The 22086-nt window shown below is 34.3% G+C and overlaps 1 protein-coding gene across 6 annotated transcripts in view; it reads right to left on the bottom strand.

Moving 5' to 3' along the window:
* The window catches only part of LOC118192698 (teneurin-a-like), a 1025489-nt gene that overhangs the window by 96064 nt on the left and 907339 nt on the right, over positions 1–22086 (bottom strand). For all 6 annotated transcript variants that reach the window (XM_085809689.1, XM_085809693.1, XM_085809690.1 and 3 more), the window contains one exon: positions 1300–1419. In XM_085809689.1, the coding sequence (XP_085665815.1) occupies positions 1300–1419 (120 nt within the window). The remainder of the gene's footprint in view (positions 1–1299; positions 1420–22086) is intronic.

Below are 22086 nucleotides of genomic sequence, written 5' to 3'. Positions count from 1 at the left end.
ATATCAGAACTGTTTATACTTCAAAATAGTAAGGAAGACATATTTTTATGATATTGAATTACATTTAAAAACCTGTTTTCTCGCTTTAAATTACCGTTTAGGAAACCATACCAATCTTACTTATGCAATTTACTATTTAAAAAAATATATTGACGTACTCTTTATTCACGTCACCTTAACCTTAAAATCGTTTTATATTAATGAAAACGTAACTTAAAGCAACTACACGACATAATTAGCTCAGGCTCTATGTGAGTTTCATATGTTGGAAAATTTTTCCAGAAAGCTTTCTTCTGCAACAGAAGTTTATCAAGTTTATATTTTAACACATATGATATTTTTAAGTTTTGCGAGCAATTAAGAATAATTTGTACGCTGCCCTATCATCTCTTGGCTTTACAAACATTTTATCGGACCAGAATGTTATGAAAATTGTAGTTACTCAAAAGTAAATTAAATACGGTTGATTCTTAACTGCAACCCTGCTGCTGCAGAAACAGAAGATGCTCGCAATCTTGATCATTGCGCTTTGTTACCAAGTTAGATTTTATCGTTGAGAAGTATTTTCTGGTCACAGAAATTGAGCTTCCATTCAAACGCTGAGTGAAATTACAGAATAATTGCTTGTGAAGTTTAGACCAAATATCCTTTTAGACCTTTTAGAAGTGGTTTTGTTAATCATTGAAAGCGAGCTAGCATAACTGCAAATTTAATATTGCCAAAAGTAGATCCTTAAAAATGTCTTACATTATAGCTTATTTCCTGTACCACAGGATGTTGTGTAATAAACTCTGTGTTAATTTCTGGCTTTACTATCAAAAGACTTATTTCACGCAAAAGTGATAAGTTGCCTATTCGATTAGGTGGATTCACTGACCAACATGGTATTAGAAGAGAAGCTTATAGAGCTACGGCAGAGTTAAGCTGTCTTCATGCAAACACCTTTTCCTTTGTTGTAAACCACTTTCACAGCTGCAACTTGTCTTATAAGGCAGGCCATCTTGTATTGCCAGCAGTGCTTATATAGCGGCCATCTTGTATTGCCTTATTAGTATCGTACCAGCACGGTATTCTATGAGCCTTCTAATGATTTTTAAGCGTAAAAGAATTTATGATAACTTGGGTATTATGCTCTGATCATCTGTAGATAACAATTCAACTCTGAAAACATTTAAAGAAACTAAAACGTTTTACCTTCATTGATATAAAAAAGATACAGGGTGAGCACTGATCACTCCAACTGTTAAAGATATGAAAAAAGTTGCTGCATAATTTCCAAATTACCAAATAATTACTTACCAACCATCGCTTCTTGTGAGGGTGAATCCGAACTGAGGGTCAGTGGCAACACTGACTCTAATACCGATAAGTCCGTTGCCTTCTCTACTGACCACTCTTCCTCGGATAACTGAAACTCGGCTACAAATATCAGGAAAAGAGATTAGCATGAAACAGTCTTATATCATCTCATGAAAATGTGCTTTGATTTTTGTCAAATTAAATTTATGTGTGTCGCAATTATCATAAAAACAATTAAAAGAGAAAATGAAAAGGAATAAGGGTTAAGCAAAATTGCAAAGTATTTTATTAATTAATACTGAAATATGATTGGACTATACAGTATATATTAAAAAACTTTATTTGTTAAATATGATTTACTTGTTATTAAAATTGCTATCAGAAAATGAAATGTAATTAAATAACTTTTCTACTAATTTTAAATTCTAATTAAAATTTCTGAATTATAGTTTAAAAAGCATGTAAATGAAAATTTTTGTCAATTCAATTATTATGCAGATATTAATTAAACTAAAATACACGTTAATAAAAAGAAAACATAATTTAATTTAATTATATGTTAATCAGGTTTAGATTGAATTATAAAATTATTAAATGCAGTGCTTAAAAAAGAACATAAAAGAAGAAAAGCAATATGATTTGTTGACAAGGGTCTGGCCTCAGCTTCCGAGCTCTAAAACACTATACAGATGCACGCTCAGTTGTAGCAAACAAAAACATAAAACGAATATATGCAGGTTTGGTAATATGTGCTAAAAGCATGTAAAAAGAGTTCAAATTCTTATTCAGCTAATACTAAACGTAAAATATTAGCTTAAAACTCTAGCAAATTTGAAATAATTGAATTTATATATTATTTGAAAAGCTTTTCTCGAAACAGTTGCTTGACTAAGCATGCAAAGCCTAAGTTGAATTTGCATCTAAGATACACAAAATACATAAACGATTAGCGCAGCAGTTACATAAAAAGACATAAAACATATAACACATAACATAAAACACAGAAACAAAGAACAATAAGCTACAAAGCAAGCTGCGCTTTTGACGATTAAACGTATCACATTGCATCAGATTCTACACGAGTAATGTTTTTCCTATTTATGACTTATTTGTAATGAAACCTTGCATTTGCATGGCAATGAAAAATTCAATTCAATGAAAATTTAATGAAATTCAATGAAAAGCTTCTCAAGAACTTTTTAAAACTATTCTATTCTTTTAATGCACCATGAAATACACATATCTCCTGTCTATAATGTATCAACGTAGTAGGACGTAGTTCTAATTTCTAACAGTACAATCCAGATGTCCTATATATCCTACCATCACAATATCTTCATGTAGTACAGTAGTGCGGCAAGAATATATTTGTATCGCTAATGGCAAAAGTCCTTGCGTCTTGTTCATTACTCCTCTACTGTTCTGTTTTGCTTTTACTAAAATATATTATACAAAGAGAATTATCCATCAATGCCTAGATAACCGTGAAAAGATGTCCGTTCTACATCCTTACCTCTGCTCTACCATTACGATAGCTTTACACACTGCAGGGCTGCGACAAGGTTATACCTATATCACTAAATGGGAAAATTCTTTTCCACTTTTCTCCTTTCTTATTTCTCTTATATTAAAATGTCTTACATAAATGGATCTGTATGCCCAGATATCCATGAAAACGTATCCCATTAAACACTTTTATTTTGCCGTCTTAATGGTGGTGTAATTACCATTAAAACGGCACAAGTTCTAAATAGAATAGTAATTATAATGTAATTTTTAATTTAATACTCTGTTTATATTATAAATATTATGTTTTGTAATTAAAGTTCTCCTTGTAAGATATGCAGGTGTATCTCATTTAAGATTGAATTACATCTCATTTTAAGATATGCCTCAGTTTTAATACTCCGTGCCATTCATCCTTTACTTGGCGCTAATTTTAATAAGGGGAACCCCATTTATTGAAATTAACTCCAAACAAATGAATTTTACCAATTATTAAATCCTTATTCTGAGCTATGATTTATGATATAATAAGTGATATTATAAAGCATACGTTATTTTAATTAATGCATCCACGAAGGGGAGCGGTTATTTGACCTTATGCTAATTGAGGTTTCTACTAACCTCTAGTAAAGACCAAGTTCAAAACTTAATGAGTAATAGTATGAGAAACTATTTTAAAGAGAAAACTGTGGATCAAACTTGGGGGGGGGAGTATTAATGGGAGAGTAAACCAGAGATCCCATTTGCGTGGCACGCTCATTTCTCATCTGTTCGACATATCTGTAACAGGTTTCATTTTCTGTTAACAATTCGAGGCCTGTTTAGTTATACTCCAGGCTAGTATTAGCGAAGAACGAACGTTTGGAAGTTTATCATTTACTCTACAGTTAAGCAAGTGGAGTTAAAATATGTCTAGTTGCAACAGTGATTACCTAACAAATAAGGGTTTGACTCGATGGTGATATTGACATAGATGGAGGGTAGTAGTAAACATAATGAACAGGCATGGATCATTAAAACTAATTGCTTTGGAATTTTATCGAAGGAAGAGCATTTGGAGTTCTGTAATGAAGACGGTAAAAGAGTATTAAAAACTTAGTTGCAAAGGGAGGACAACTAAATTTCCGGAAGTCATTTCGCTCCTGGATCAGCGAAATGTCGTCATCTAGCTTTCATTGTTAAATTCAAAAATATATTATTGGGAAAGATTATTCAAGGATCTATTTCTTCATTGAAAAGAATATTCCGAAAAAAAAGAAGGACAAATAAGGAAGAATTAAAATACATTTTAAAACAGTCATTATTTCAGATTTTTAGTTTTCGTTCAAAAGTTAGGAAGACTTCAATAAAAACTTAATGCATAAATGTGTATTTTATTTTACCAAGGCTTAAATTATTAAGCATTTAAGTGTTTATTACTTTAATTGATTCAAAATACTGAGGAGTTAGTTATAAAAATAATATTGCATTTTTACGGAGTTTACAGAAAGCTCAATTTTTTTTAAAGACTTATTTTATGCAGAAACTTTTGAAACCGTATCATAAACAGAATCCTATGTTCATTATCAAACAGTTAATATTTGATGATAAAATAAATTTTATTTCCTCACACAAAGCGAAAAAAATATTTCTTGTAACAGAAGCTCTTGTATCTTATAACAGTAACCTCTTAATTATACTGTGCCTCAGTTTCCTAAAATTTAGAGCGACGTAGAAGGTTTCAAAATCTATTAACGGATGTTAGGTGTTCAAAGATTTAATGCATAGTTTTAATTCTTTAAAAAATTGTCTCTTTTCCGTATGAAATAACATTGACATCCATGTTAAAAATGGAGTTTCTGACGTAAAACAGAATATGTTTCATGAAACTTCGTGCATTTTAAAAACATATTAATATTACAATTTCTATACTGTTTAAACCATTTTTTTTGCTACAGTAAATAGTGTACACAAATAGCATTAAACGGATAGTAGATCGGATAAAATTAGATAGCATTAAATGGATCATTCTCAGCCAGCATAAAGGCACACGCAGATCAATTTCACCACATCGTATGTAGACCATTTTCAACGTACATGGCATTATTTGGATCGCTTTCGCCACCAGTGTAAATGTCACAGATAAAACTTTGAAATGCGATAATAAGATATGCTCTTTAGAAAACAGAATTGATCTTCAGGGGAAAAATTAATCAGACAGGAATATTTAACTAGTATATTTCTATGCATGGATTAATTCTTTAGTAATACGATATATATTCGCACAGTTACGGTAGTCTGAAATAGATAAGAAGGTTATTTTCGTGTCAAAGGCGTGAAACTTAAATAATTGATGAACTACGATAAATAGCAAGAAGTTTAAAAATGATGGCTATTGTTCAGAAGATATTAAAATTTGAGATGAGTCCAATGAGCGTGTTGTATTTTCATTCTGTGAATCGAGTAAATAATTAGATAATTAAATAACTGAAATAAATTATAAACTGAAACTTTTGTGTTTTTAATTGAGTAGAGCAATTCCTTTTTTATGAATAGAAGATTATTTTCAGCTTTCTCCTCATCAGCGATGATAAAGAAGGAAAAATCGATTTTTTTTAATCTTCGTATCTTAAGAAGTGACAGATTTAACTCGAACTCAAGGCTATTTGTTTTAATAAGGATTTTACAGACGTAGCCCTTATTTTTCTCTTTTAAGAAGACGAAACATGTTATTTCGTAAAAAATTAATCCGGCATAATAGATCTTTATACTATTTTAGTTACTAACCGCATGATGTTATGCATAATTCATTTTCTAAATATAATTCTTTTCTCGTCTCAGATATTAAAAAAGTAAAAAATAACAACATAGCGTGTAATAGCAATGCTATTTACATGACTTTCAAAGAAAGTTAATAAAGAATTTTTTAAAGATCCCATTTAAAAAGCCGTATTTAATGACAAAATGATAAAGGAACAATCTTTATTTATCTCATAGATTTAAACAGCTCAAGGAATATAAATTTACTTCGTTCTGTTACTTTCTGCTTTGAGAATTCTGTACGAGAGTTCATTTACATTTTAATATTTAAATCTATCTCAGCGCATCCGAGTAACAAGTACAGGGTAAGATGATACGAAAGTACAATGAGAAAAAATTGATGGAGACAGTTAACTTGTACTATAACTACCTCAGCATCTCTTCTTAAAATGAGATTGCATTGTGCACTGAAGTTTTTTTTCTTTTATGGCGGGCACTAGCCATTTAGGCTTTTGCCACTACTAAAGCTAGAGGCATGGTCATTTTATTATGGAGTCATCTAACAGGCGGCCACAGTTACCTTCTATAAATGGTAAAGGGACAAACAATTTACATCCATGCCTTATTCGGAATTCGAACATGGATCCTTCGGTACGGCAGTCAGAGTCACTAACCACTCACTCTCCTGTCTGGGCGGCTCTTGCATTGTAAGTAGTTGTTTTTAGATTCAAAAAGGTAATTCAAGATTACTTTGGAAACCAGGAGCTCATTATATAAAGCTGCTGTATTTTTAAGTCCTGTACGCTTGTAGACTTTCAGAACTGTGTTAATAATTTTTACATTGCCTTTGTAGCTGCATACTAAGCTGCATAAGAAAGGTTCCCTATAAGGATGTCAGAATCTCCGTGTATATCATTTAGAGTATGTCAAACCTTCACAAAGACAGGAGGATAAAGTGTGGATACCTCTATGAAAATAAGTTCACAATGTGGGAAGGCAACAGTCGTAACTGTGCCAACATTCTTAAGTTATGGAGGTTGCTTTTCTCGAGTTAAAATTTATCTTCAAAAAAGGTGCCAGCTCCGTTTTACAGATGTACACTTGTTAGGGCTTTTGAACTGGGAAATATCGGCCAGCTGCTTATTGCAAGATACCCGTATCTTCATAACAGGATTCCCATATAAAGACATCCCTCTTTGTATGTGTATCGCTTATGGTGTATTGTGACCCCGTTTAAGTTTCCTTATTATCATATAAATGTACTTACAGGAAGTTAACAGCTCAGCTAGGAATCGACAGAATGCATATAAAGCTAACAGTGAATATGAAACACATATCTGGAGTCAAATCTTATTATGTTACTTTAGTTGTCCAATTTCGAGCTTTTTTTCTGATGCTACTCCGAAGATTTTTTACTTTCTTACAAAGCTAACCTAAATAATATCAACTGGCTTTAATTTGACGAATTGGTTACTCTGAGACATTCACGTATTAATTTAATACTTAACTGTAATTTTAATAACTAATTGAAAACAATTAAGCGGCAATGCCGTATATATACTGCCTAGAATATTTTTTGTGATATCTGTAAGAAAGTATATATACGTACATATTAAAATATATCAAAGAAATTAAGACAATATAACAAAAGTACACAAATCCAGTATGAAATACCAGCAGAGTTTTTAAATTAAAATCAAAAAGATAATTTGTTCTCATAGTAGTTTTGGGAAATTTGTGCTTTCTTAGCGAAAGCCCTGGCTGCACAGAGGGTTAAAAGTGAGTTATTTTTAAGACATATATACTTTCAACCAATTGAGGAAAATTTTTAGAAGCTGAATCAAGTGTAAAATATTTTGACTGAAGGTTTCTATTTTCTTTTTTAAGCTTTTACTTTTTATACATTAAATTAATAACAGATGATCAAAACTAATTTACTTTCATATTTCATCTGTAGTTGAAACTTCGAATTCTTATATTGCATTCTTACGTGAAAAATCACAATACTGAGTGTAAAACTATTTAAAAAAATATATTATTTAAATAAAGAGTCCACCTCGGTAAATTTTTTCGGGTTGTGAAGTAGGTTAGTTAATCTTTTTCAGATAATGTTTTATACTTTGCATTAAAAAACCCAAGGGAGAGAAACTAGTTTTTGTATTTATGCAATTATCTGCATTAAAAACTAAAGTGATTGCTCATTGTCAAATTAAAGGCTGCAAATCATATATCATAGCCTAACAGTTTATAGTGAGGAATATCTTTTTGAGGGACTTCTGAGAGTAACCGGTTCGTTTTTATCTTACATATAGAGAAAAACATATATTTAAACAAAATATGATCGCATAAGCCTCCAGCTAATGTTGAGAAAGTGAAAAGCAAAACATTTTTTTATATCAAATACGAAACTCCGTGGTTTTCTGTATGAGCATTCTATATTATATTCTTTTTTATACTTAATGATATTTTATACTTTGCATTGAGTACAAAAACTAGCTCAAAATTTTCACACCATCTTGACTTTAATAATTAACACAATTTAACTTTTATTTCAACTCAGTTTATATTTCAGTAAACTGAGCTCTTTTAATTTAAAATCAACGCTGAAGCTTGAATCATACGAATTAGTAAAATTCAATATGCTCTAAAACTTCTGTCAAAACCAATATATAAGACTAACATAAAAATAATATTTAAGAAGCAGAACTTTAATTGATTCAAATACACGACTTCATTGCGACATTTCTCAACATTATTTAAAACGTACATCTAATGAATATATTTAAGCGTCGAAATCGAGCGTACGGGAAGGAAGAGAGGGAAGGGCGAGGTGCTCGATTTATTGCGAGCGGAGAATGGAATATGGATAAAAGTATCATTTATAATCGAAATGGACATTATGATGACATTTTTGATCGATTGCTTTTGGATATTTTTATTCATACCTCTAAGTGAATCTGGAGATAGATGTAATATTTACGTTCAGAAACCTATATATCACAGATGACATATTTTGAAGCAAAAATTAAAAGATTTCAGCTATTAATTGTGTTCCTGACTTAATTTATTTGAGCTTCCATGAAATAAATTGCTGTTTGCTATAACGCCAATAATACTGCATTTGTTAAATATGCAAGTACGTCATAATAAACTACACACTGAATGTTATAAACCTCCAAATATTATGTGAGATGTACTATAACATCCAAAAGAAACCATTTCGATATAATTATTTTTCTGTTCATGACCTTCTTTTGTGATGTTTCATTTCCGGCCGTTTATCCGGGGGGATTCATTTTATTGGTGCTTAATTGAAGGATTAAGAGAAAAATTTGCTGTAAGCTTTTTTTTGTTCACATTAAAAACAGAATATAAATTAGGTTAATAGTTGTCTGACTATCATAGTATAAATTTAGTCAACAATTATTTCTCCGTTTAATTTGTAGGTACAGGATGTTATTTACTAAGGTATAATTTATCGAAAACAATTTTTCTCCTAATTTCAAAAGAGTGTCACGTAAAGTAAGAATGAATATTTTTTATTACTTTGAAAAATAAGTTTTTAGTTTTAAAATTGCATGTTTATAAAATTGAAGAAATGAATCAAATTTGCTCTCACTTATCACAGCCAGTATAACAGTAGGGCTTATTGCACGTACTATATACACCGAAGAGCCATTACGCTATGACCGCCCTGTTAATAACATGTTGGACCATTTTTAGTCCTCAAACCTGACAGCACCCGGCGTGGCATTGATTCCAGAAGGTGCTGATAGGTAGTCTGAGGTATCTGGTGCTCACTAACCTGTCCTGCAATTCCCGCACTTTGAAGGAGGTAGCGTAGTAGCACGAATTTGGTTTTCCAGGTGAGACCATAAATGCTCTATTAGATTAATGTCAGATAAATTTGGAGGCTAAGAAATGACTTGAAAGGTCACAGGAATGTTCCTCAAATCGCTCCCTGACGATTCGACCCTTATGACATGGTGTATTACCCTGTTGGTAAATACCATCTCCCGCCGGAAATACTGTTTTCATGAATGGGTGAACCTGGTGTGCAATGATGGTCACGTAGCGCACAGACGTCAGAGATTGTTCTATCTGGATTATGGGTAATAATGCGCTCCATAAAAACATTGCCCACATCATAATACCTCCACCACCGGCTTTTCTCCGTCCAATTGTGCATCCGAAAGCTAGGGTTTCGTTTGAAAATCGGCGTATTAGCACACAGTGTGTTGAGAAACATTGTCAGGGTCGCCACTGTTGTAGCTGCTGGTGATTTCGGCTGTTGTAGCTGCTGGTGATTTCGGCTGTTGTAGCTTGTCGGTCAAGGCGAAAAATGCGGAACATTCTCCGCTCTCCTCTGGAATCAATGCGTCGTCGACGACACGCAGCTGGCCGGTGACTTGAAAGTTTGACTTCCTATTACAGTGCAGTGTTGTGTTTCAGTGTCTATGTGCCTCTGGATTACTATGGAATACCTTTATACAGATGAAGGACAGATGAAATACTGCTGCCAAGGTAAGAAAATTTGACCTTTTTCCTGTATTCCAGATAGAAAATTCAGCACGAAACGCAGTACTGTACAGAGAAACTTAGATCCTTTCCCATACGATGAGTGACACAGATTCCTCCACTTACTCGAGAGAATTTGTTTTGCAAACATTCATTACCTCGGACATAAGCTATAATGAGAAGATTGATAAACTCACTGACGAAATTAAAAAGATCGCAACTTCCTTTCGAGGTGGCAAAAATATTCTACCCCTAGGCTTGCGAAAGCAACTGATAGACACTGTTGAAGCCTTCCGAATTCTGGCTTTGGGAGTATCTGAGTATATCTCACCTCCGGATACCGTCGATAAAGCAGTCAACACATCGAGTATTTTCGCGTGTGAACTAGCAAGTCAACAGCAACACATCACAGCTGCACCTAATCTAGCGCAAAAGGCAACAGACAATCGAAAGTCCTACGCAAGTGTAACGGCGCAAAAGCCTAAACACACCTTGCTGATCTACCCTAAAGACCCGTCCACAACATCCAGGAAAGTGTTAAAAGAAAAATTGACTGCTGAATTTCCGTTACCCACATTGGGAGTTCAAGTAGCAGCATTAAGATACATTCCGCAGGAAGGACTTGCAGTGGATTGCCATACAAAGGAGGACATTCACGCACTCTCGGAAAAACTGCAGACTGAAAAGGCTAAAGAATTCTTGCAAACCAAGATCCCAAGCACAAGGCTTCCCAGGGTTGCTATACACAATATCCCATTAAGAGTTACACAGGAGGAACTTGGACGAGTCATCAGTTTAGAACTCCATATTAACAAGAATAATGCCAAAATCCTGTACAGGCTCAAAGAAAGGAGTAACACAGTCAAGTGGATTGTCGAATGTAATCCCGATGCCTTCCAACAATTCATGCGCTCCATCGGCTGGCGGGCACATCGAATCTCAGAGTACTTCAACACTAAGAGGTGCTACCGCTGTCAAGCATTTGGCCATACCCAGCAGGGATGCCAAAATAAAATCTATTGTGCATACTGCTCGGGGAATCATGCAATCAAAGACTGTCAAGCCAGACGAGCCACATGCATCAACTGTGCAGACAATAACTAACGCAACCGAGACAATAAAGCTTGCGACCATCCAGCATATGATGTTGCCTGTCCAACATACACGAGATACGTCGAACGGATCAAACGCAGCACTATCTATGAATAGTCCATCTGCTACTAATGCTAACAACAACACGCCTGTAATCCAATCTAATAATAACAATAATCATATGCAGATTCTATCTCCACATACTATACCTCCATCAAGCAGGAACATAGGTACACTAAGCACAAGTATCATCAAATGCCTGCAAATCAATCTTCAAAGGGCTGAGGCAGCAACATGTCATGTCCTCACGCAAGTTATTTCCAACGACATAGACCTCGTAATCATGCAGGAACCATACTGTAGAGAAGGTCACGTCGCTAGCTTACCTATTGCATGGAAAATATACCAAAAGGAGTCCCCGACGGCAGATCTTGCTCCTAGAGTAGCAATTGCCTGCTGCAACCCCGCATGGACACCATAAGTCATCAAGCTGCATAGGGATTATGTCGCCATTCTAATCATTTTTGAAAATATGCAATTTATCCTTACTTCGGTGTATTCACCACCAACAGATGCAATTGGCAGCACTGTCGCCCACATAAGCGAAACAAGTAGAAAATTTCCAAACACTGCTCAAGTCATAGGAGGCGACTTTAATGCCCATCATATTATATGGGGGTATAGTACCACAAATCCAAAAGGGCAGGAGCTTGAAGATTATATTGCGGCAAACAATTTACAATTGCACAATACAACGAATGCACCACCTACATTCGATAATTCGTACAATCAAGGATGGCCAGACTTAACGATCTCAACTTATGATATTGCTAACAACATACATTCATGGCATGTCTCAGACTCTGAAAGTTGTTCAGATCATAAATACGTAGAATTTACTATACAAACAGATACCACCATTTTTATAATTAAACGCTATAGGCTGCCAGGTAACAAGGTTAGACAATTGACCCAGGCCTTTACTCGTCTCCTGCAAGCAAAAGAATTGCAGCTAGAATCTTGCAACAACTCAGAACACCTTGATTCCCTTGCACAAGGACTTCTAGAGGAACTTAATGAAATATGTCAACAAATTTTACCCCTCCGTACAACCAAGAAATTACAAGGAATCTCTTGGTGGACCGGCGAACTAAGGCAACAAAGACAAAAATGCAGAGCTTTGCGCCGCAGACTAAGAGGCAACGTGGACGGAGAGACCAAAGCACAGATTCTGACTACATACCGGCAAGAGCGGGCTAAATATAAGAAGAATATTCTCGCTGCAAAAGTGACAAGCTGGCGTACCTTCTGTTACAACAATACGAATCCCTACGGGATCTTACATAAGATTGTAACACAGAAGGTATTCAAACCAGCGCAAATTCATGCACAGGTTCCAACAGCCAGTCTTTCAACAAACCCAGCGGGGTTTACAGCTGCCACCCTTCTTGACGAAATTTTTGCAAAGGACGATCCGCATGAAGATACACTGGAACAACGTGCAGTGCGAAACAATACAACTATCCCAGATACGCCAGATGATTATGCTTTCTCAGCAAAAGAAATCGCTCATGTATTTCGCTACCTACCCCTGAAAAAAGCCCCAGGACCGGATGGCCTGGACTATTCAATAATTAAAGTTGCATATAAAGCCAATCCAGATTTCTTCACTAAATTCTTCAATAAATTACTTCAAAGCTCTTCCCAACCGTATTTAAGAAGGGACAGGTAGTCTTGTTCTTGAAAAAATTCAAAAATCCAGCTGAACCGCGGTCTTACAGGCCAATCTGCTTGTTGTCTGCACTGGGCAAAGTGTATGAAAAGCTGATTGTCAATCGACTTCGTCACCATCTGCACAAGACCAAATATCTAAGTGTCAGACAATTCGGTTTCCGCATAGGATCTTCCACCGTTCAAGCCCTTTCAACAATCAAGGATTGCATCCAGAAGAATAGAAATGATAATATGCATACGGCTTTCATTTCGATTGACCTGGCAAGCGCATTTGATACTCTGTGGTGGCCAGCAATCAAACAAGCTTTACGCAATGCAAAATGCCCGACCAACCTTTATCTAACAATCACAAGCTATTTACAAGATCGTATGTTAATAATGTCCCACGATGCAGGTGTTTCATCCAAAGCCCAAGTGAGAGGTTGCCCGCAAGGCTCTTGCGCGGGGCCCCTCCTATGGAACATCACATTTAACGAAGTGCTCGCTGCAGACTGGCCCGCACACACGCGAGTTGTCGCCTACGCAGATGATGCTGCACTCCTGGTGCGAGGACGCACACGCAACGAACTGGAGAAAAACGGCACAGAAGTCTGCACACTTTTTGCTGACTACTGCACTCGACTTAAGCTTCAAATATCAACAGAAAAGTCAACAGCGTTAATCATTCCAAGGCCAGGAACAAATCCAACACGACGGCCCTGTATTAAATTAAACGGGAGAAATATTAAGTTCGTTAAAAATCTTAAATATCTAGGAGTAACATGGGACTCCGGTCTAACCTTTATTCCTCATATACAAGACCTTCGTGTTAAAACATCTCGAATAGCGAGAACAGCGCGCCAATTTCAGGGCAAGAATTGGGGTCAGAGCCCCCATTTTCAGAAACTGTTATATCTCACAGTTGCAGAGAAAATCGCATTATATGCAGCCCCAATCTGGGCAAACCCAATGGGAGCCAGGAAAATCCGTCAACTATCAGCCTTGCAAAGACCTTTTGCGATAAACCTATGCAAAGCATATCGAACTACAGCCACAAATGCAGCACAGGTACTAGCTGGTATCATACCACTGCATATCAAAGCCTTAATGTAATCTGCATATGCCCAACTGATCCACTTGCGCCGAGATGCGACATTTGGAAACACTACCTATAGCCCAGTCCAATATGAGCATCGGGGCGACGTATTGCGTACACATCCCTCAATAAAAGGGACAGGCATACGCACAGTTAAATCCAACTGCCTTCATCGAGACACCCTCACGAAGATATACACGGATGGCTCGAAGCATGAACATGGAGTAGGTAGTGCCTTTATACACTATGATGGTTCCAACACCGAATACACATGGAAAGGACATCTGAAACCGGAAAACAGCGTCTTTCAGGCGGAAGTTACTGCTCTCACAGCAGCGGTACAGCATATACTCAACAACAATATACAGGCAGCTACCATATACACGGACAGCCTTTCAGCAATAAATGCAATAGAAAATCAACACCATGTATCGCCGAGCATCATTAACTTGCAAGACATCCTGCAGCATAATCGTCACACTAAAATTACCATGGTTTGGGTCAAAGCCCACAATGGCAACCAGGGAAATGAAGCAGCTGACCGTTTGGCTAAGGAGGCTGCAAGCAATCTCGAAGCACAAGAAATAAATATTCCTGCCCACCATCCTATCTAAAGCGTCATTTGCAGGGACAAGCAATACGACAATGGCAAGAAGAATGGACTAATGCGGAAACAGGGAGGCGCACCTATGAGCGTATTTCAAAGGTATCAACTGACCGCCTTATCGCCATTGCTCCTTTGGTAAACTACATAACAGGTCACGGGCCGTTCCCGTCTTACTTTCATCGACATGGGATATCAAATACAGACATCTGTGTCTGTGGAGAAGACGGAACGCCAGACCACAACCTATTCAGGTGCCCTCTGACAGATACCATGCATCAACATAACTGCCTACCACCGACTGATAATTAAGCACAAGGGAAGCATTAATGCAATATGTAAAATTATAAAATTTATCGCGGCACTAGGTCAGGATATCTGCCAGCCCATTTAATCAACATAAGGTTTTCCACTGCATTTATCCAGGAAACTACAATTTACACACGCATACCTTATATCTTATACCTAAACAGAACTTAAACTGGTTTGAGAACTCTTGCACAATAGCAAATATTTAATGACCTTTAACGCTGTCATGTGTCCTTATTAGTTCTATACAAGCACAGTATTATAACGACTCTGTAGCATGCCTTCCTATAAGCATCATATCAGCTCTCTGTATCATACGTTTCTATTAGCACTTATTACTCATATACTATCATATGTATCTTTGTCTACCTTAATATTTATTTGCACAATGTGTTTTATTCGTAATATATCTGCTTTGCTATTAGTATCATATCAGCTCTGCACCATGTATATTTATTGGCATCATATTTACTTTGTACCAAGTGTATTTACTCGTTCTTCACCTGTACTGCATCTACTCAGCACCATGTCATTTAATTAGCTCTATATTTGTTCTGCATCATGTATATACATTAATACCATATTTGTACTGGCCATGTAACTTTTTCATTAAGATTCAAATATACTCCCGAGGCAGCCTGATAAGGCTCCAGGGAGTTGTTGCCACTAGATAGTGGAGGACGCGGGGCATATGCCTGTTTACCTATGTTAAACATCAGGCGTCCTCGTCCTCCGTCACCTGTCACCTGTCACCTATCCATGCACTGCTTTCGATATGTGTTCACAACAACTGCACGTGAACAGCACACTAAACTCGCGATTTCTGATATTGATGTTTCCAGTCGCCGAGCCATAACGATTTGATTTTTATCGACGTCTGATAAATCATCTGCTTTTCCCATTATGTCGCTGGAGTGGAGGCAAAGGGGAGACAAGTGGATTATAAAATGACCTGAATTCGCAAATAAGGAAGGGCTGGATTGTAGGAAAAAGCAAGTCAATAAATGTACTAAAATTAAATGGCAGTGGTTAAAGTCTGAAAACTGTGTGAAACATCACAGTGCGAAATAATACAATGCAAAACAAGTACAATGAAAGACAAAACAAATGGAAAAACAATATGGAAAGAAAATGTGAAAAATGATTAGGTGATAGGAAGATCAGTCCACTTCAGGTATTTTATAGTTAAAATGAATTAAGTATTGACATCCGAGAGCTTTAACGAAGAATTTTGTGTTAAGATAAGTTTCAATGGTATCAAGTCTGAGATCTTCATGAAGTGTGACATTTCTGGCATAGTAATGTGCATTAGTGATAATGCGAAGGAAACGATTTTGAATTTCCTGTAATTTCAGGATGTCATTGTTTTTAGCAGTGGTCCATGCAGGTGAAGCATAAAAAAACTAAAACTGATCTGATAATAGAGGTGTAAAGCAAGACTTTTTCCCTTACATCCATACTTGAGTGTTTTCCAACAATGGGAATTAAACTATTGATAACCTTATTTGCTTTGTTTCTAATCTTGTTAATGTGATCATTCCATTTTAATTTATAATTAAAAGTTATACCCAAATACTTGGCAGTCTTGACTAAAGGAACAGTTTCTTTGACTAGGATAAGATGACGAGTTCTGGCGTTTTTTTCTTCCAATGATAAGTAATTGAGATTTCGACGTTAATAGCAATTCTCCATAAGGTGCACCATCTCTCGATATGAGGCAATCTTAATTTTAGTCTTGTAATTTTTAATCACATTTGTAGACATAACATTTGTAGATCTAGCAGAGAGAGCATAACACCCCAGGAAGTAGTGATGGTCAAAATTTTCCTTGGGGAAATCGGCGACGTAGAATAAGTAATGTATAGGGCCAAGGATAGATCCTTGGGGAATGTTTGGAAGGGCAATGCATAACCGCTTCATACACTCCAACATCAGCTGCGCACGCGCAGTGCTTTTGTTCCTGGGCGAGCCCATTTTTGTAGATAGAGGGTAGTCATAATGTAATGGTACTTCGGTGTATATGCTTAAGGGCATATATTATAACACCTTAAGTAAACCACTTTGATGTAAAAATATTCTGTTTATGTCCCTAATTATTTTTTCCGCTGCAGGACATAGTTAAGAAAAATTTAGTCGATAGTTCTTTAACTGAAAGATTAAACAGACGCCTTTAGTTATTTATTTTTAGTTGTTCTCATTTAACTCAGTCATAATAATATGCAGCACTTATTACGTGTTTATTTATCGTTAAAATACTGAAATGGATCATCCTTTAAATAAAAGTTTCAATATATAGAAATAAATTAAAATTAAAATATAGTTAAAATTTTAAGAAAACGTCAATTGGTGGTATATTAGTGGTTTTACTAAGATACATAGTCAAAAGAAGAGGGAAGTTATTTTCTCAGTTTCAAAAGAGTACCATTGCTGCTTACCTTTAAAAAGATATTTTTTAGTTTTATAAATTTATGTCATACAATTGCAGTTTAAATTTTTGCTTTGAACTAAATTTTTGTTTTTTTAAGTTTTATCATAATGATTTCTTATACCTGGCAGTTAGGAAAGGAACTAAGACGGAACATTGTTAAAGTTTTGAATAGCCGGCGGATATAAAAATATTCACTTGCATACTGATATACTCAGAGTTCGATTCATCGTCGAAACAAGTTGTTTATACTTTAATTAAATGCAGGAGCCGTATTATCTTTATAACTCATAGTTTTATCAAAAGTTTATTTCTTTTTTCCTTTTTAACAAATTCTTGCGAAAATTACTTTAACTAGCAACACTTTGCTTCCGTAATCAGCAGGTCTTTGGATCTACATCTTTAATATTTATCGTCAATAACTGTTATATAATTAAAGTATTCGTTAATTACTGCTTGTTATATATTTATGCACGGACGCAAATTGTATTATGGCATATCCTAATCAACTCAGATGCACCTGAGTGCGTGATTTCCACTTCTTTTCTTGTAACTGATTCCTGAATTTCATTAGCAAGAATACTTTGTCTTCAGTTCTTAATTATCCATTAATAATGCGGTTAAGATTTTGAAATTAATACATTTACATATTACGACAACATTATTTAAAAGATGACTTAACATTTACGTGCATGACTTAACATTTACGTGTTAAAAGATGACTTGACATTTTACGTGAATAGCTGAGGGATTACTTAACCCAAAGAGCAAAAGTTGTTTTTTTTTTTTTTTTTTCCAGTGTCCCAAATAATTTTTTGCGAATTTCGTTTTAAACTTTGAAAAGAATCTTTTAAATTCTTGGAAAAGAGTAACACCACAAAAACTGTTTAATGAGAAGAATTTATTTCTTTAACCGGTTATGAAAAGCACGCGAGGGCTATCTGCTTGTCGGCAGAGATGCTTCTGTGGAGGACTTACTAAGGAAAACTAGACAAATGCTCGTTTTCAATGCGTTATTCATGAGAACTACATGAAGCCACTTATGAAATCAGCCAACAGGGATATATCAGCAATAATGGCTGCATGCCATTTTTGCTGGTATCAGCACTGTTGCCACTCGGAAAAATGAGGGCGAAAATTAACCTTTTAGGAGCTTTTAGTTAATATCTATGATTTTAGCTTTTTTTTTTTTGGAAAAAAATAGAACGTCCACCTTTTCCAGGACCCAGAAAAGAATTCTAGAAAGTTTGGTGACGATAGCTATAGTAGTGACTGAGTTATTAGCGAACAAACACATAGACTTTGCCGCTATGCTTTGTATACTGCATTGCTGACTGTTTTCTCTTGAAAATATGAGATAAAATATTATTAATTATACTTTCCTTTTCAGAATTATTTTTTTTTGTGTTTCTTTCATGTTATTTATTGCTTATTTCACTGTTTTTAAGATACTGAAAAGTTTTGCGTGATTTGTTTTTGGGAAACAAAGTTCTTAACTTCCTTTATACTATTTGAATTCTTAAGATTTTGCAACGGGCAGTTGGTTAATTTATTTATTAGATAATTAATATTCATATTGAGTGATATTGTTTATGTAATTATAATTTTTTATATTTAATACATTTTTATTAAAATTTATTTTATTTTATTTCATTTGTTTTTTGATAAAGTGCTTCTGCAGAGTAAAACTGTGCAGTTTTAAATTTAATATTTGGCTTTTCCTTTAGGCATTTTTCCGGTACATTTAAAAGCCAGACGAAAGTTGGCTGCGCAGCCTCTAGCTTTGTAATACAAACAAAAAAATAGTTATAACAAACGAAGTAACACATAACAAACAAAATGTAATAATAATGCATAATAAGAAAAATATTTGTTATATTTTCTTTTTTAGCAATTTAAGCTTTTAGAATTGTCTTCCTCAAATCATGATTTTCTGAAATATGCATATATGCATATTTTTTTAAAATATTTATTACCATTATTATTAAAAATGTTTAAATTAATTTTATTCATTGATAAAATGCCATTAATATAAAACCTTGCATTTAGTGTTATTACTGGTATGTATAATAGCCCCAAGAGTATAATAGGATAAAATAGCCTCGAAAAGTGTAAAAAAAAATTCCTTTTCATTGGTAAAAATCTGTCCAAGTGTGATGGGCATGAGAGATTTAGGTATGGTATTAATATATCATGTATTTATATATTTGCATAATATTGTACATATTTATATACTTGTATATTTACCCTATATATAGGCAACTGGAATTTATTTCACTTAAATTTGTGTATTTGTATTATTATTTCAAACGAATGGAAGGCGGCGGTGTAGAGGTGCAATTCAGAATTTTCGAATGAACTACAATAATTAAATAATTTAAAATGGTTCATCAACTAATTTTGGCTGAACAGAAACACCGTGGTTTTCTTAGGAAACGGAGTTCAACTGATGCCTGATCTACCTCCTCTTGAAAACGTTAAATAAGATTTTGATTGTATTCATTTGCCTCTCCTTTTTTATGTATTTTTATGCATGTCTTTTGTTTAGGGGACTTCTTTTGGTTTAAAAATACTGAGTTGAAAAGTTTTTTTTTTTTTTTTTTACATTTTTATTGGGGTACTTCGGGATAGCACTTTTAAAATTTCATTTCTTTCATGTCTTTGTGGAATTGTTTCAAAATTTATTACTTTCTTAGTCTATAACTAATTAATTTTTCAGCAGCATTTTGCACGGAAATTATTTTAGGATACTTTTGTTGCAAAAAAGAAATTTATATAATATTATATTTGTATACCTTGTATATTGTATAGCGTATATATTTGTATGAAATGTATATAATGGAATTTGTCTAGTTTAAATATGGGTTTATTTTTCTAGTTTCTGTTTAATAGCGATACTAAATTTATTTCAGTGCTATTTCAACCCACTAGCGGCCAAGCGGTAAAAGTAGCCAAACACAGGTAGTTCTGTTCGGGGTTCGACTTAAAGCGAACAAGCTAGCTGCATGGGCGTTTTCGCAATTTTCCCCATGTGTAACGTGCTGATTCTTGAACTATTTTCAGTATGTCAGTTCTGTAAAATTGAAGAAGAAGCACAGTTAAGTTCGTCCTAAATTAATTAGTAAAGTTGAAAGCTGTATTATTAAAGATCCTAAATAGTTGAGAGTAACAATTAAAATAAACAATCTGAAGAAATTTGAAAGGCAATTAATTGAAAAAAACACTTAATTTTAGAAAGGTAAATGGCAAAATCAAATATCTTGTGATGCATCAGAAGAATATTCAAAGATAGCCATTCTTTCGAAACAAAAATTAAGGAAGTAGACTTGAATACTCAAGCGTCTGCTCAGATGTTATCATGATCTAATTTTAGAGAAATTAAAAGTAGTTTAACTTCCCAAATTAGTTATAAATAATATTATGATAACCCTGATTATTGGCTAAAATCTTATTACCTGTTTCAAAGTATCATTTATAGCAGCAACACTCATACGAAGATAAACAAATCGAATTATTCGAAGACATACGTAGGCGGTGCAGCAATTAGTTAAGCAAACTGAAGAAAATTATGTGACGCAGTTTTGGAGATATAAAAAGTAGTATATGTATAAAAGCTTATTTATAGAGATATAATTTAACAATTTCTTAAAACATCTTCAGTGAGAAATATAAATTATTTGTTTGGGTTAAAGAAGTTATTTGATAAAACTGAGACTGAAGTTAGAATACTTAAGTATTGAAACGTAATTTTTCTGCAATTTACACTAAATTCCACTCTTTTAAAAGACTTCCGAAAGAATTTCTTCAAACGTTTAGTAGTAAATATTCAGCTAAAAAATGGAATTTTAAAGATTTATTTATCTTCATAAACAACGAAACACGAAATAGGAATGCATAAGCTCATTTGGAAGTAATTCCGAAAGTTATCAAAATTCAAGAAGCGAATCTAAAATTAATTTCAGAAAAAAATTCAAAATATAAAGTTTAGTGCTGTTCGAACTCCTTAGCCGCAAGTTATACTACGGATGCTAGAACGTAGTATGCATTTATTAATTACCTGGATTTCAGTCTTAGAAATTCGAAACAGTAACAATAGGGTAAAATAAATTTGATAAAAGATAACTGCTGTGATTAATATTGTTGCGTGCGTACGGGTTCGTTATGAAATGAATGCACAAGTCCGATGAAAAATGAACAAAAAAAAATTTATTATTATCACAACAAAAATGCTTAAATTTTCTCAAATTATCATGCAGTATTACAATATCTCACAGTAGTTATCTTTTAACTACTCAAATGTCCAATAGAACGCAATTAAAAACAGCTAAAGAACGCTAATCCGCGAATTCGCTACAATCAACAAGAGCAGTTTTCTAAACAACAACAAACTAAGCAACTACTACAAACTGAGATGTTTTCCTCCTTTTATAAGATTTTAAAATCACGCGCTAGAATTTTCCAGTACTTTCTCGAAATCAAAAAGAGATATTTATTTATTTAATGCACGCGCTCTTGTAATTTCAATTTTACGGCTTAGCTTTCTTTTAATATTCGTCACGCGCTGCACTGCGCGAGAAATAAAATCATTTAATTTGTAATTGAACTAACATTAGCTTTTTAAATACCAAATTCGTAACACTGCCCCCTTCCCAAGGACTGCACGTCCCGGGCAGTACAATCCCTGGACAGGAAGCTAAACTTACAACTGTGGCATAAATGCATTAATAAGCATTACATTACAATAATAAACAACATGAACAATAAATGCAATACATAAAACAAATC

This window comes from Stegodyphus dumicola, chromosome X2 (genome assembly GCF_044657685.1).
Source record: "Stegodyphus dumicola isolate Sdum_Otavi_A_Nest chromosome X2, ASM4465768v1".
In the NCBI taxonomy this organism is placed as follows: domain Eukaryota; kingdom Metazoa; phylum Arthropoda; class Arachnida; order Araneae; family Eresidae; genus Stegodyphus; species Stegodyphus dumicola.
Note: the sequence above shows the minus strand (reverse complement) of the source record. Positions and strands in the feature narration are given on the sequence as shown.